We start from the raw sequence: 15456 nt of genomic DNA on the forward strand, positions 1-15456 counted from the left end.
GCCGCCCGGAGTCCTCCGGGATTATGCGGCCTATAAATAAAATTAAACTTGAAACTTGAAACTTTGCATAACGCAGACAAATAATCCGCTCTTTCCAATGAAGTAATTTTAGCTTATCCTCTACTGCAGCCCTGCCATCAATAAATCAATAAAATACAGTTCTTGCCCACAAAAGGATTGAACTGCTCCTTGTATAAACAGTTGATTAATCAGTGAGGATCAACCTTAATCTGATTATGTACCATCAAATCAGTGCTGACTCTTAGTGACCACATGAATAAATTTTCTACAAGCTGATCTATCCTCAGCCTTACTTTTTAAGGTCTTCCAATGGTGCCATTACCATTGTAAAAGAATCCATCCATTTTGCTGCTTTCAATCTAAAGCATCTTCCATTCAAAGGTGGTATTCAGCAGGTTCTAACCAGTTCTGGAGAACCGGTAGCAGAAATTTTGAGTAGTTCGGAGAACCGGTAAATACCACCTCTGACTGGCCCTCCCTCCCCCATCTATTTTCTGCCTCCCGAGTCCCAGCTGATCAAGAGGGAATGGGGATTTTGCAGTAACCTTCCCCTGGAGTGGGGAAGGAATGGAGATGTTACAGTATCCTTCCCCTGCCACGCCCACCAAGCCACGCCCACCAAGCCTCGCCCACAGAACTGGTAGTAAAAAAAATTGAATCCCACCACCGCTTCCATTCCATTCAAGTATAGAATGACCAATAACAAATGAAGCTAAACAGTTTTTATTTGTAGGCTTGGTGGCCAGGATATTTATAACATGCTGAATGAAAAGGATGTTATAAATACGTGTTTTTCTAAAATTATGATGATGAATGATTTTGTGACTTCAATTTAATGCACACAACACCCGAAAGATTATTTTGTTATTGTACAAATGAAGTCACGTATAGTCGATCCCATGGATGCATCTGTTACAAGTCAGAGGAACAACTGTCTAAACATTTTGAGCAGCCCAAGGAAAATTTTGATTGTGGGAGAAAATTCTTTTCGTACAGCTGAAGGCGTTGCGCTAAAATGAAACTTCCACTTTCCCCTATTGGCAGCTCACTCTGCTTCTCTGTCTCGGTTGCAGGAGCTGCTCACTTCTTAATTAAAGAACTGTCTTACCATAATTTGGAGCTGGAACGAAATCGGCAGGAAGAGCTCGGCATTAAGCCTCAAGATATTTGGCCTTTCATTGTCATCTCCGATGATTCTTGTGTGATGTGGAATGCTGTTGAAATTGATTGTTCTGGGGACAGGAAAAGGTAAACGCCTATTTTTTTTGTGATGGGGAAGACTTTTTTTTATTTTATTTTTAAAAAAAACCTAACTTGATTTAGGTTTAGGAGAGCCAAGGTGGCGCAGTGGTTAGGGTGCAGTACTGCAGGCCACTTCAGCTGACTGTTATCTGCAGTTCAGCGGTTCAAATCTCACCGGCTCAAGGTTGACTCAGCCTTCCACCCTTCCGAGGTGGGTGAAATGAGGACCCAGACTGTGGGGGCGATATGCTGACTCTGTAAACCGCTTAGAGAGGGCTGAAAGCCCTATGAAGCAGTATATAACTGCTATTGCTATTGATATTGCTATTGCTATTGATTTGAAATTATTTCCTGATCTCTTGCAGTGAATATACCTGGAGAGAAAAGAACATTTCCCTAAAGCAAATTCTTCAGCACATGGAATCCACTCCCAGTGTCACCCACTATGCCTTGATTGGCATGAGGAAATGGTCCAGTAAGACTAGGAGTGGAGATATCAAGGAGCCATTCTCATGTTGCCATGTGCATGACTTCATCATGCTGAACGTGGACCTGACCCAGAATGTCCAGTATAACCAGAACAGGTGAGCCAAGTCTGATTAAGGGAGCCACTTCTTCCCAACCAGGTGCTGTATAGATTTATTGAGGTTACAGTTTCTAGCATTTGCAGCCAGCATAGCTGACGGACTCAATAGTTGGGTAACTTTAAGGGCAGCTTTAATACATCTGGACGAATGGGAAGAAACCGAGTTATATTGGGGTAGCTCGTTCCATTATGCTTACAGATTCTAAAGAGCCGAGGTGGCGCAGTGGTTAAATGCAGCACTGCAGGCTACTTCAGCTGACTGCAGTTCTGCAGTTCGGCTGTTCAAATCTCACCGGCTCAGGGTTGACTCAGCCTTCCATCCTTCCAAGGTGGGTAAAATGAGGACCCGGATTGTTGTTTGGGGCGATATGCTGACTCTGTAAACCCCTTAGAGAGGGCTGAAAGCCCTATGAAGCGGTATATAAGTCTAACTGCTATTGCTATTGCTATTGCTAAAGGATGCTGAATATTTTCCTTTTTATGATTCTTCTTTATTTTAGGGTCAAATCTTACAACGTACTAAAGACATCTTTGTATCTGGCACGCATTTTTTTAAAAAAAGAAACAAAAATAAGTCAAGAAAAACTGAAATTAGCACATTATTTCCCTGCTAAAATAGCTCCAATGAGATAGCAGTTCGGATCTGTAAGACACTGTGCGAATCATTTAATATCATGTGCGGTTTTTTTTCTTAGACTGTGATGTCAGACCGTCAGTTCCCTTGGACAAATATCAATGTCATGCCTTTTTAAACAGGTCCTGTTACTGTCGGTTTCCAATCTGGGCCCATACAGTACAGTACTTCCGTTGTATTCACAAGGGTTTTCTATTAAAATTCCAGGAATCCACGTGGTTCTTTAAATGCTGAATCTCCTGTCCTTCCCAACAGATTTGTTTGTGATGATGTGGATTTCAATCTACGCGTCCGCAGTGCAGGCTTGAGGATCTGCCGGTTCAATCGATTTAGCGTCATGAAGAAACAAATAGCGGTAGGAGGGCAAAGGTCTTTTCATATCAAATCAAAGGTGAGACTTCGGGAACGGAGTATAGTATCATCTTTATTGTCGCCGTACGGAATAAATACAACGAAATCGGTTGCACCGACTAACTCCGAAGTTACACAGAGACACGACGTTCAGTAGATTCTGAGGTTAAGCAAATGGGGTGTCCTAAACTGAGGTCCAGTTTTAGGATCAGGTCTTGCATCCAAAGCTACAACATGATCCAGGTGAACTGCAGTTTGACAAAGGGAGTTCCTGTCACTTCTTGCTCAAAGAACATGGGGCAGCTGTAGCTAGGCTAGCCTTTGCACAAGTGCAATTTGTGTATCAGTTTCACCTACTCCTGATTTGGGAGGCTTTGGCCATGGACATTCATGGCTTAGTTGCCTTCTATGGGACTATTGCAACACTCTATTGCAGGGGTACCAGAAGTGGGTTCCTACCAGTTCGCACCTATCCGGTAGAACCGGTTTGTCAAATCTACCGAACCGGTTAGAAGAGGTTCCACCAGTGGACCCGGAAAGCAGGCCACACCTACAGAAGAGGTTCCAAAATTTTTTGAAACCCACCACTGACACAAGCATACAGAGAGAGAGAGAGAGAGAGAGAGAGAGAGAGAGAGGGAGGGAGGGAGGGAGGGAGGGAGAGAGAGAGAGAGAGAGAGAGAGAGAGAGAGGAAGGAAGGAAGGAAGGAAGGAAGGAAGGAAGGAAGGAAGAAAGAAAGAAAGTAAGAAAGAAAGAAAAAAAGAAAAAAGAAAAAGAAGAAAAAGTGAGAGAGATGAAAGAAAAAAAGGAAAAAGGGACAGAGAGACAAAAGAAAGGAAAGAGAGAGAGAGAGAGAGAGAAAGAAAGGAAGAATGAAAGAAAGAAAAAAGAAAGAAAAAGTGAGAGAAAGATGAAAGAAAAAAAGAAAAAAGGGACAGAGAGACAAAAGAAAGGAAAGAGAACACATGGGCGGCAAGCCACTCCCACCAGGTCACATGGCCGGCAAGCCACTCCCACAAAAGAGGTCCCACCCACAGAGTAGGTTCGAAAATTTTTTGAAACCCACCAGTGAGGGGTATCAAACTCACATCAACACGGCAGCATCACATGACGTATGGGGACTTTTTCTCCCTTTGTTAAACCAGGCATGGGGATGGCCGGTGCGTGACACATTTGGCCCGTGGGCCACGAGTTTGACAACCCCGCTCCTGTTGTACAGCCATGTGAAATTTGGTTCTGAATGCAGCAGTGTGGGTACTTATAGATGCAGCACATTATGCCTTTGTGACATCCCTATTCTGCTCTCAGTAGATTTCCACATGAGGTTCAAGGTGCTGGTTACCACCTATAAAAGCCCTCAGTGGCAAAAGACTGGGAACTTGCAGAACTGCCTTATTTCGAGAACATCTGCCCACCCCACACACAATCTCACAATGCTCAGGTTCCCTCTTTTGAAATTTGCCATCTCACGCAACCTAGAAGTACGTGACTTTTTGGTTGCTGTCCCTCTGCTCTGGAATAATCTCTCTCTCACACACACAGACATACCATGCTCCCAGATATATGCCAATCTCCAACTCTATTTGTCTTTATAAAAATTGTTAATTCTTGGGGGTGGAATTCAATTAAACCGAGTCCCTTTTGGTTATCTAATTATCCTGTTTGTTCATCATTTTATATTTTGGATAGTTTTTTTTTCCAATTTTACGTGGATTTTTTAAATTTATTATTTGTTTTTTGTGCATAGCCACATTGATTATGCTGGGGAGTCCTATAAATCAATTAAAGGGTATGTCAGCGTTCCAAATATCATGCAGAATTAAATCAGAGTCGAAGGCAAAACTATGCTTAAAGTTCCAATTTAATAAGGCAGGCATGTTGGCATCATGCCCAATTCTGGAAGTTACATCAGGATCCCACCCAGTTAAAAGTTCATGATGGACCCACAGTCCATCACATGGTCCAATCTTCTTCTTCCACGCTAACACCTACGCCCAACTGCTTCCGATCAGGTGCAAAGGTTTGGGAGACAAAAGATGACCTTGAGCTTTTAGAAAGGAATTTTTTATTTTGAAAACAACACATTCTACCCCTTGCTAATTACCCCCCCCTCCTTAATGAGAGTGTGGCAGGCCAAAGATTCTTAAAGGAACCTCTTCAGGCCTGACAGGGTACCTGTGCTTTGGAACACTATACCTTCAAGATCAGGTTGACCCCAATCCTGCAGGATGTCAGGGTTCCAAATAGCGTTAAAATTTAATTTAAGTAAAATTAAATCAAGAGTCCAAGTCAATGCATTGCTCAAAGTTCCAATTTAAATTATTTATTAAGAGAGCCATGTTGGCACATCTGGGAAAACCCGAATCTGAAAGCTTCCCGGTTTCCCCCACCCAGTTGAAAGTTCAAGATCTTGCCCCCTCACCCACAAGTCCATCACATGGTCCAATCTCCCACTGCCATGCTGGCAGCTTCCACCCATTCAATTCCGGTCAGTTGTGTAGAGGTGCAAAGACAAAGGATGACCTTGGCTTTCTAGAAAGAATGTTGTTATGGCTACACATCATCTAACTCCATACAATCCCTCCTCCCATTTCCCCACCATAGAAAATGCATAGTAGAATAATAGAAAGTGTGGCAGGCCAAAGATCCAAAAGAAAAGATGGCTGCAGGCCTGAGACAGGGCTTTTGTGAAACACTGAAGGTCTGTTTAGAGGTTTCGGTTATTGTTTTGGTTTGGTTTATCCTAGGTTTTTATTCTTTGTTAATATTATTTTTTTATTGCTCTAACTGGATGTGTAAGTCACATTCACAAGATGAGTGGCCCCCAAAAAATTAATAAATAAATTGATTGCTTTGTTTATTTTGGAAGGAAGTGGTCAAAATGCCAAGACAATCACAAGCATGTCCATATGTCTTAAGTGATATCTAAGCTCTCAAAAACGCTTCTGAAAATGTGTATTTGTGTGTCGTCATATTTGTATTTATGTGCATGCTTACATACATACTCTCAAATATTTTATTTGTCAAACGTGTACAAGACAGCAGATATAAATATGAACATAGACACGAACAAAGGAAATGAATACAAATAAATGGGGACAGTAGGACAGGGATGGAAGGCACGCTGGTGCGCTTATGCATGCCCCCTTTACAGAACTCTTAGGAATGGGGTGAGGTCCACGGTAGACAGTTTAAGGTTGAAGCTGTGAGGGTTTGAGGATGTGTTCTGACGCCCCTCGTCCCACACCAAAGCCGAGAACAAAGATACTTCAAGGACTTTATTAACAGACAGACAGGCCCTTGGCAGCAATCCAGCACAGACAAGATGGCCACAAAAGTTCTCCCACTTTAGTGCATACGTTGACTCCTGCAAAAGGGCGTGTGCACAATCATTCCTTTTATAGTCTTGAGAGGAGCTTAATTACCAGCAGCTGAGGGCAATTATCTCCTGTAACTGCGTAACTGTTCCTTACGCCTATTAGCTCTCTGTTGCCGGGCATCCAGGAACAACTCCCTTGGCTCCTCCCCACTGCTCCAATGCATGACGTCCGGATCACACTCCCTTGTCTCCTCCCCACTGGTCCAAGGCTCAGGCGCCTCCTGGTGGCCAACCAGCCTCTCTGCGCCCAGCTCAGAGTCGGAACCCTGTCCAGGGTCCTCCACATCCTCCAGAGCTGACTCATAGGGCCCCTCGCTGGTGGCAGCTCCAACAGCTCCTGCTGGGCCACAACAGGATGTAACAACGGAGTCGGGTAGAGCATTCCAGGCATTGAATATGTGAGACATCTCAACATTTTTCTCCCTCAGTCAGTTATATAATTGTATTGTTGTATGTGATTTTGTTCCGCTATATGTATTTTTAAACTTTATTTTACAAAGTCACTCCTTTAAAAAAAAATCGCTACCACAATCATTGTTTTCTTTTCAGGTGTCAGATAATTTAATGAGTATTGGCTCAGCTCAATATATATGTGCCCCTGACAGCAAGCATACATTCTTGGCAGCTCCTGCTCAGTTATTGCTTGAAAAATACCTCCAGAATCACAGCCATCGCTTCTTCCCGCTTTCACTGAAGAATTACAACCAGCCAGTACTATCTGTGGATTGTTACCTTAATTTAGGACCACAGGTAATCAACTATGTATTAATTAAAACACTGTATATAAATATGAAAATAAAATATATGCACATACTGGAGAAAGTAATTATGTTTGGAAAAGTTAGACGTCAAAGAAAACCAGTCACACAGTGGCTGGACACCATCAAAGCAGACACCCACCAGACAGTGGTGGGTTCCTACAGGTTTGGGCCGGTTCGGCCAAACCAGTAGTAGTTTAGTGGCCTGCGTCACAGAAACGGGCAATGACCCAGGCCTGCCATGCCCCCAAACTGGTTCTCTGTGCAGCTCCTCAGGCGTCGCCATCTTGTTTTTCAGTTCTGCGCATGCACAGAACAATTTTAATTGTACTGCGCATGCGTGTGCAGCCCACCCACAAGTAAACCAGCAGTAGTGGCTGCCGGAACCCACCCCTGCCGCCAGAGCATAGAAAAACGCAAAGAAGTAGTGCAAAATTGAAAGATGTGGAGAGTCCTGGCCCATAAAATCACCAAGAATCAGGCATGACTGAATGGAAACATCGCCGTCGTCATCATCACCACATAGCAATAGCAATAGCAATTAGACTTATATACCGCTTCATAGGGCTTTCAGCCCTCTCTAAGCGGTTTACAGAGTCAGCATATTGCCCCCAACAACAATCCGGGTCCTCATTTTACCCACCTCGGAAGGATGGAAGGCTGAGTCAACCCTGAGCCGGTGAGATTTGAACAGCCGAACTGCAGAACTGCAGTCAGCTGAAGTAGCCTGCAGTGCTGCATTTAACCACTGCGCCACCTCGGCTGTTCCATGTGCACATGCGCACATGTGCACATGCCCTTCAAATGTAGCTGAACCTCAACTCCCAGCATTCTTCTCTATTGCTCCTCCTGCTTCTAACAGTACCTGGAGGGCCATAGTTTGCCAAGTGGACTCTGCCTGCTTCTTCTGAATTTATTTATCAAATGTATCTCCTGCCACAGTCACAAAAACACCTTGGCAGCTCACAAATACAAGCAAATATTGTAACAAGACAAGAACGCCTTATAAATATAATTTCTTCCTCCCCCACTTTCTTCAACACCAAACCTTCTGCAAATGTCCTGTTTGTTGCCGTCAACTACACAATGTCGACTGGCGGCTCCTCGGGGGAGAGCCTTCTCTGTAGCTGCCCCGGCCCTATGGACCGATCTACTCCCTGAGATCCGGACCCTCCCCACTCTCTCGGCCTTCCGAAAGTCTACCGAGACCTGGCTGTTCCGGCAGGCCTGGGGCTGTTGATCCTTGATTGAGTTCTAGCTCCACTAAGAATTGAGTGTATGTTGTGTTCTTTTAACTTGCTTTATCTTTGTATTTTAAATTTTTCAGTATTTTTAAATTGTTTTTATGTAAGCCACCCAGAGTCCTTCGGGATTGGGCGGCATACAAATTCATTAAATCTTGAATCTTGTTCCTGAAGTTGGATAATCTTGGAGACAAACAAACCTCCAAAGAGGAGACCATTCCGAAAAGTTGCTCCAAATGCTTCTGGGTTTGGGACTCCTTCGCCTCTCAGAAATGGGGAGGAACCACTTGTTTTTCCTGACGTGATTGAAATGGTTGGGCTTTGCCCCTTTTTTTCAGAAAAAAGCATAAAAACCAGAAAAGCTGAGTGGCAGTATAAGTGCAGCTACCTGCTATGGTGGATTTTTTTTCCAGCTTTGCCAGAATGAGGCAGCAATTGAATGTCTCTACAAGTCAGGGGTGGGTTCCAGATCCCGTTGCAACCGGTATGGTGTAACAGGACCGGGCGTCCACCACATGAATGTGCGCAGCACGCGCATGCGTACTTACCGCCTGTGACACTCCGCGACGCTCCAGCTGCTCAGCGGAGCATCGCATGGGTACCGTATGCACTGTGCGCATGCACGGAAGTGCCTAAGAGGTCAAGTACCGGTAAGGAGCGCGGGCGGGTGGGCAGGCAGCCCTCTGGAGCACCGTACCGTAATGGTACCCGGTGCTCCCGGCAGGAACCAGTACACCCATACCGGGGCATACCGGTTGTAACCCACCACTGCTACAAGTGTTAGCAATAGCAATAGCAGTTAGACCTATATACCGCTTCATAGGGCTTTCAGCCCTCTCTAAGTGGTTTACAGAGTCAGCATATTGCCCCCAACAACAATCCGGGTCCTCATTTTACCCACCTCGGAAGGATGGAAGGCTGAGTCAACCCTGAGCCGATGAGATTTGAACAGCCGAACTGCAGAACTGCAGTCAGCTGAAGTAGCCTGCAGTGCTGCACTCCAACCACTGCGCCACCTCGGCTCTTTATTATTGAGTGTTATTGATTGATTGATTACATTTATATGCCGCCCTTTTCCCCGAAGGGGACTCAGGGCGGCTCACAATTCAATCAGGGAAGGGGGGTACAGACAGGGGGGTAAAAAAGACGAGACATAACAATACAAAATTTAAAAACACACAACAACCATACCGAGAAGGGGGGCAAAAAACTCTTTAGCCCCAGGCCTGTCGGAACAGCCAGATGGCATTACCAGCTCTGTCTGGAGGAGTAACCATGCCAGCAAGAGTAACAAATGATACCTCACCAAAACCCAGAGCCACTCTATCTTGCTAGGGGTGAATTGAAACTGATTTCTCCCCAACAATGCATTACAGGCTTTTGAACTATTACCAAGGCAGTGTCCCTTGGTTGTCAGGAAGTGGAGACGCATAGCAGATTGCCTGCTGATGATACTGCACCCCATGGTGTTCGATGACCTCTCCAAGCATTCTCATGTAGATGATATGGATGGTAAAATGGAGAAGTGAAAGACCTGAACCATGAGGCAACCCCTTCTACAGAGGCCAAAGATTGAACTGCTCAACCTCTCACATCCCACTAGCTAGAACCTGTCACAGAGGAAGGTAGAAAATCACTGTAAAATAGGGCCCAACCTCCAGATCTGGCCTGTTCTAAAGCCAAGTTAATCTTCAGAGAGTATCCAACACTACTACTACTACTACTACTACTACTACTACTACTACTACTACTACTTCTTCTTCTTCTTCTTCTTCTTCTTCTTCTTCTTCTTCTTCTTCTTCTTCTTCTTCTTCTTCTTCTTTTTCTTTTTAAATCAAACTGGCTTTTTTTCTTCCCAGCATATTCTACCCCTCCTCCAATTTCTTATTTGCAATCGAGATAGAAACATAACTAGCTTTAATTACTTGATGCACTAGTCTATGAAAGCAGAGGTCAAATGGAGACAAGTGGAAAAGTGAGTAACTTAACTGTGTGTGCACCAGGACAGATTCCTTGCCAGAGACAAATGTTTGCTGCAGAGGGAACAATAAGTTAAGAGAAAGGAAGTGGCAGAAAAAGAAAAGGAGATGCTATTGTTTCAGTTACACATGATTGGGGATGAGGCCAAGCTCCTAGGAGAACCAGCCTCTGCAGTTTAGCTAAAGTGTTATTAAACGAGAGAGGATTCATATAACTTCTCTTTAAAGGCCATTCCGCGATGAAATGACTACACAAATGTAAGGAAAAAATAGCTTATCACTAACTGTAGCATGCCAAATTATTTACAAAATCAAAAGATATGTGCTAGCTGTAAGAGAACTCTGCCACCCATTTGCTACATCTGGAAAATAGATGTATTCATTTATCTGCCGTAAATGGAATCCATGATACCCAGCACAATCTGAATCTGATGTCGATGTTTCTGTGGCCATGACGAGGGGTGAAATTCAGAAGGTTCTGACAGGTTCCGGAGAAGCGGTAGCGGAAATTTTGAGTAGTTTGGAGAACCAGTAAATATCACCTCTGGCTGGCTCCAGGAGTGGGGGGTGGGGGAAATGGAGATTTTGCAGTATCCTTCCCCCGCCACGCCCACCGAGCCACGCCCACAGAACCAGTAGTTTAAAAAAAATTGAATTTCACCACTGGCCATAACTGTTTAGTAATATTAACTCGAATCGCCTCTGGATGGAGAGTAAATCACTCTTGCTGTTTTGTTCCTGTTGCAAACAGATTGCCGTTTGTTATGTTAGTTCCCGGCCTCATTCCCTGAATGTCAGCTGCTCCGAGATGCTGTTTAGTGGACTCCTGCTGTATCTCTGTGATTCCTTTGTTGTAGCCAGCTTCCTGAAGAAATTCCACTTTTTGAAAGGTAAGAGGTTGCTGCTGATACATAGAGTGACTTGACATTTTTGGAGCAGGAAGGCAGGCAGGCAGGCAGGCAGGCAGCAAAAAAGCATCTGAGTCTCTGATACTTGAACTTTCCTACCTGAAAAACTACTCAGGGGGTGGGGGGAAGAACCTTCCAGGAAGAAAGATCTATTGAGTGCAGGAACAGATTGGCTTCCTGCGAACAGGGAACCTGATCTGTTTCTAAAATAGCATTTTGACAAATCCAATTGCCAAGAAGGAAGTTAAATGTTTTACAAGGAGTAATGTCATATACCCTAATTGTTCTGATGGATCCTTCCTTCCTTCCTTCCTTCCTTCCTTCCTTCCTTCCTTCCTTCCTTCCTTCCTTCCTTCCTCCCTCCCTCCCTCCCTCCCTCCCTCCCTCCCTCCCTCCCTCCCCCCTGTTAAAATTTTACCCATGGATAACTGTAAAGGATCCATTGGTTTGCTACCACCCAAAACATCTTTCTTGTATTGGAAATTATTTTGGTTTTCTTCTCTTTCCTTTGTTACAACAGGAAGCTGAATAAATATTTCATAATAATTTTGAATTGGTTAGAACCAGATTCCTTCAATATTACCACCTATCTGTGATTGCCAATCCCTGCTTCCTTGGTGCCAGATATGTAACCTTTTTCCTGGCAAGCAGAGATTGTGATAGAGCTAAGACTGTGACTTTTCCTCAGCTCTCTCTTCACTTACACCTCCCAAATCTCTTCCCCCTTCGTTTCATACATCTCCCCACTTCCCTGGAATATAAACTGCAGGAGGTGCCCTATACCATCATGTTCGATTGACTGCTCTAATGCCCACTTATTTTAAATACTATATTCAGCCAGTGGAAGGAGATATGAATTATGTTTGCCACCTCTGAAAGGTATCCTATGACGCAGAGAGGGAAAGAGGGAAAGGAGACAAGCATATTTCTAAGAGATTCCTCTACAACTGCTAAAATGGTTGTCCTTTTGAGAGGTTGTACTTGAGAGACCGCCTGCTGCCAATTACCTCCCAAAGACCCGTTAGATCGCACAGGGTTGGCCTCCTCCGGGTTCCATCCACCAGCCAATGCCACCTGGCTACCACACCTGGCTACCTTCTCTGTGGCAGCTCCGGCCCTTTGGAACGAACTCCCCGTGGAGATCCGGACCCTCACCTCTCTCCAGGCCTTCCGGAAAGCCATCAAACCTGGCTGTGCCGGCAGGCCTGGGGTTGATGAGTTCCCCTCCCCTCTCGACTTGTATGGCTGTATGACTCTTGTGTATTTTAATTACGTGTATTGTGTTTGTGTCCCCTTTTCCCCTTTTGAATTGTTCGCCGCCCTGAGTCCCTCCCGGAGAAGGGTGGCATTCAAATAAACTAAATCTTAATCTTAATCTTTTGACTAATAATGTCTTTTAAGTCATTCCACAATTGAGAGCTGGGATTTGGGTGCCGGCTGTTGTGTATGATTTCTGTTTTTTAGTTCTCAGAGTTATGTATCCGAGGGGTCCTTGGTGCTCTCTCTGAACTTGGGTTGTTTTCTTGAAGATATTTCATTACCCAACTAGGTAACATCATCATTGATATAAGGAGTGGGATTTGCTCCCTGTTTATGTGGTTTATGGCTGGCCCTACAGTGATAGCAATAGCAGTTAGACTTATATACCGCTTCATAGGGCTTTCAGCCCTCTTTAAGCGGTTTACAGAGTCAGCATATCGCCCCCACAGTCTGGGTCCTCATTTCACCCACCTCGGAAGGATGGAAGGATGAGATTTGAACTGCTGAACTGCAGATAGCAGTCAGCTGAAATGGCCTGCAGTATTGCACTCTAACCACTGCACCACCTTGGCTCTCTGCAATGGTGGGAGCGTTCTTAGTGGTTCCTTGATTTGGTTCCATAATGAAGAACATTATACCAGTACTCACTGAGCAATCCTCTAGTATAGTAATGGCTAATCTTTTTGTCCTCGTATGCCCAAACCATGCACTTGCTGCCCACACCCATAATTCAATGTATGTACGACACCCCCATGCTCCCCCTATCCCGCCCCGTGCATGTGTGTGCGACCCTCTGCCAGTTTTGGGCGTAGCAGGCCTCCCTGAAGCATCCTGGGACCAAAAACGGGCTGCAGGGGGCACGTTGTACCCCCTGCATGCACACACAACTCTCCGCGCCCCCACGCATGCACATATGACTCCCCGCCCCCATGCATACGCACACATCTCCCGTATGTGCGTCAGAGACTCAAAAATCAGCTGGCCGGTGGGAGGTGAATGCAGGGTGGAGGGCGTGGTGGCTCGTGTGCCCGCAGAGAGGGCTCCATGTGCCGTCGGTAGCACGTGTGCCATAGGTTCAGCATCACAGTTCAAGTATATAAAAAAAAGAACAAACCCCACTACCTTCTAGCACTGATGATGTTACCTAGGGTTCCACCACAAAACCGCATTCGACTAAAGGGCTCTCGACGAAACCGCGTAGCTGACATCATCACAGCGCGACAACAGCGCGGAGAAAAAAGCACGCTGTAAACGCTAAACCTAAAATTAACCCCTAAACCTAAACCTAACCCCCTAAACCTAATCCTAACCCTAACCCTAAACCTAACCCTAACCCTTAACCTAACCCTAACCCTAACCCTAACCCTAACCCTAACCCTAACCCTAACCCTAATCCTTAACCTAACCCTAACCCTAACCCTAACCCTAACCCTAACCCTAACCCTAAACCTAACCCTAAACCCTTACCTTAACTTGAATTGGCTTGCTTTCAAAGCGCTATTTAAAGCGCCCTTCTTTCTCCGCGCTCGTTGTTGTCGCCCTGTTGATGACATCAGTGACGCGGTTTAATCGGGCGCGCTTTAGTCGAGCGCAGTTTTGTCGTGCCACGGTTACCTAGTTGGGTAATGAAACATCTGCAAGAAAACAACCAAGCTCGGAGATTACTAAAGACCCCACAGTTCAAACCTGAGCTACAATATTCTTTTCTATTAGTTATGTATATGTAATACAAATGCTAATAATAATAATTCCCACAGGTGCCACCTTATGTGTGATTTGCCAAGATAGAAACTCCCTTCGCCAAACAGTTGTCCGGCTGGAACTAGAAGATGAGTGGCAATTCCGACTAAGAGACGAGTTTCAAACTGCCAATGCCAAAGAAGACAAGCCCCTCTTCTTTTTGACAGGACGACATATTTGATAAGAAATTATCTGACATCTTCAAGGAGTCACTTTCAGCCAAAAATAAGTTGTGAAAATAAACGTTCAGCTGAACTTTTTTTTTAAAATAAAACTCCATAATGTAGACAAACATGTAGACAAATTTGAACTATCTGTATTATAATTCTATTTTATTTGACACATTTGTGTTTATAGTTTCAGACTGTGCCAGTACCTTTTATAATTTAAGAATGTTTAAACTGTTCCTTTTGTGTCAGAAGCAGAGTGGAATTACTGCTTGTTGTAGTTGAATTGTTTATAGGCTTCCCCTGTCTTTGTTCTGCTCGTATAAATTATAGAAATTATTTTATCATGAAATATTTGGGGTGGGGTGGTTCAACATTTAGATGTAGGTTCCCTTCTTAACCTTTTATTGAATTAGAAGTCAGTAGGCAGAAAATGCTCCATTCTTAGTGTATAGAGCAATTGATGAGTCAGTGTTTCTCAACCTTGGCAACTTGAAGATGTCCGGACTTTAACTCCCAGAATTCCCCAGCCAGCGAATGCTGGCTGGGGAATTCTAGGAGTTGAAGTCCGGACATCTTCAAGTTGCCAAGGTTGAGAAACACTATGATAAGTGAACAGCTGTTGCAAAACAGATTTGGATAGAGAGCTGGGGGCAGAAATGAATTGGGCAGTTGTCCCATTCAAGCCCCAATAAAATGAATGGGAAGCACGAAGAGCATGGCAGTGTGTAAGACTTAGTGGGAATTGTAGAAAACAACTGTCCAAGGAATTGTGCCTTATATTTCCATTTTAATGAAAATGGACACTTAGGCCTTTTATAGTGGTGGGATTCAGCTGGTTCAGGCCGGTTTCGGCAAACCGGTTGTTACATTTCTGGCTGGCCATGCCCCATCCCTTCCAGGAGTTCCCACACACCCCATTTTGGCTCCCAGGTAAGTGCAGGGAGACCTAATAGGCCCAAAATGGGGCACGGGGGGAGGGGGAATGCCCCATGTTTTTGCTTCCAGGAGGCTGCAGGAAGACCTAGTAGGCCTAAAATAGGATGCGGGGGCCTGTTTTTGCTCCCAGGGTGGTACAGGAGGCCAAGTGCTGCCTGTCAACCCCCCTGGCCACGCCCACCATGGCCACGCCCACTCACCCAGTCATTAGGGCAAAGAACCGGTTGTTAAATTATTTGAATCTCAC

General features: G+C 44.8%; 1 protein-coding gene across 1 annotated transcript in view; it reads left to right on the forward strand.

The window, feature by feature from the left end:
- GREB1 (growth regulating estrogen receptor binding 1) overlaps positions 1-14284 on the forward strand; it is an 88786-nt gene extending 74502 nt beyond the window's left edge. Inside the window, exons 27-32 of the mRNA XM_032214176.1 lie at positions 1095-1269; positions 1629-1847; positions 2739-2874; positions 6764-6964; positions 10947-11085; positions 14121-14284. Coding sequence (XP_032070067.1) covers positions 1095-1269; positions 1629-1847; positions 2739-2874; positions 6764-6964; positions 10947-11085; positions 14121-14284 — 1034 coding nt within the window. The remainder of the gene's footprint in view (positions 1-1094; positions 1270-1628; positions 1848-2738; positions 2875-6763; positions 6965-10946; positions 11086-14120) is intronic.
- Positions 14285-15456: the final 1172 nt, after the last annotated feature.

The sequence above is a fragment of the Thamnophis elegans genome, chromosome 3 (assembly GCF_009769535.1).
Source record: "Thamnophis elegans isolate rThaEle1 chromosome 3, rThaEle1.pri, whole genome shotgun sequence".
Classification (NCBI taxonomy): domain Eukaryota; kingdom Metazoa; phylum Chordata; class Lepidosauria; order Squamata; family Colubridae; genus Thamnophis; species Thamnophis elegans.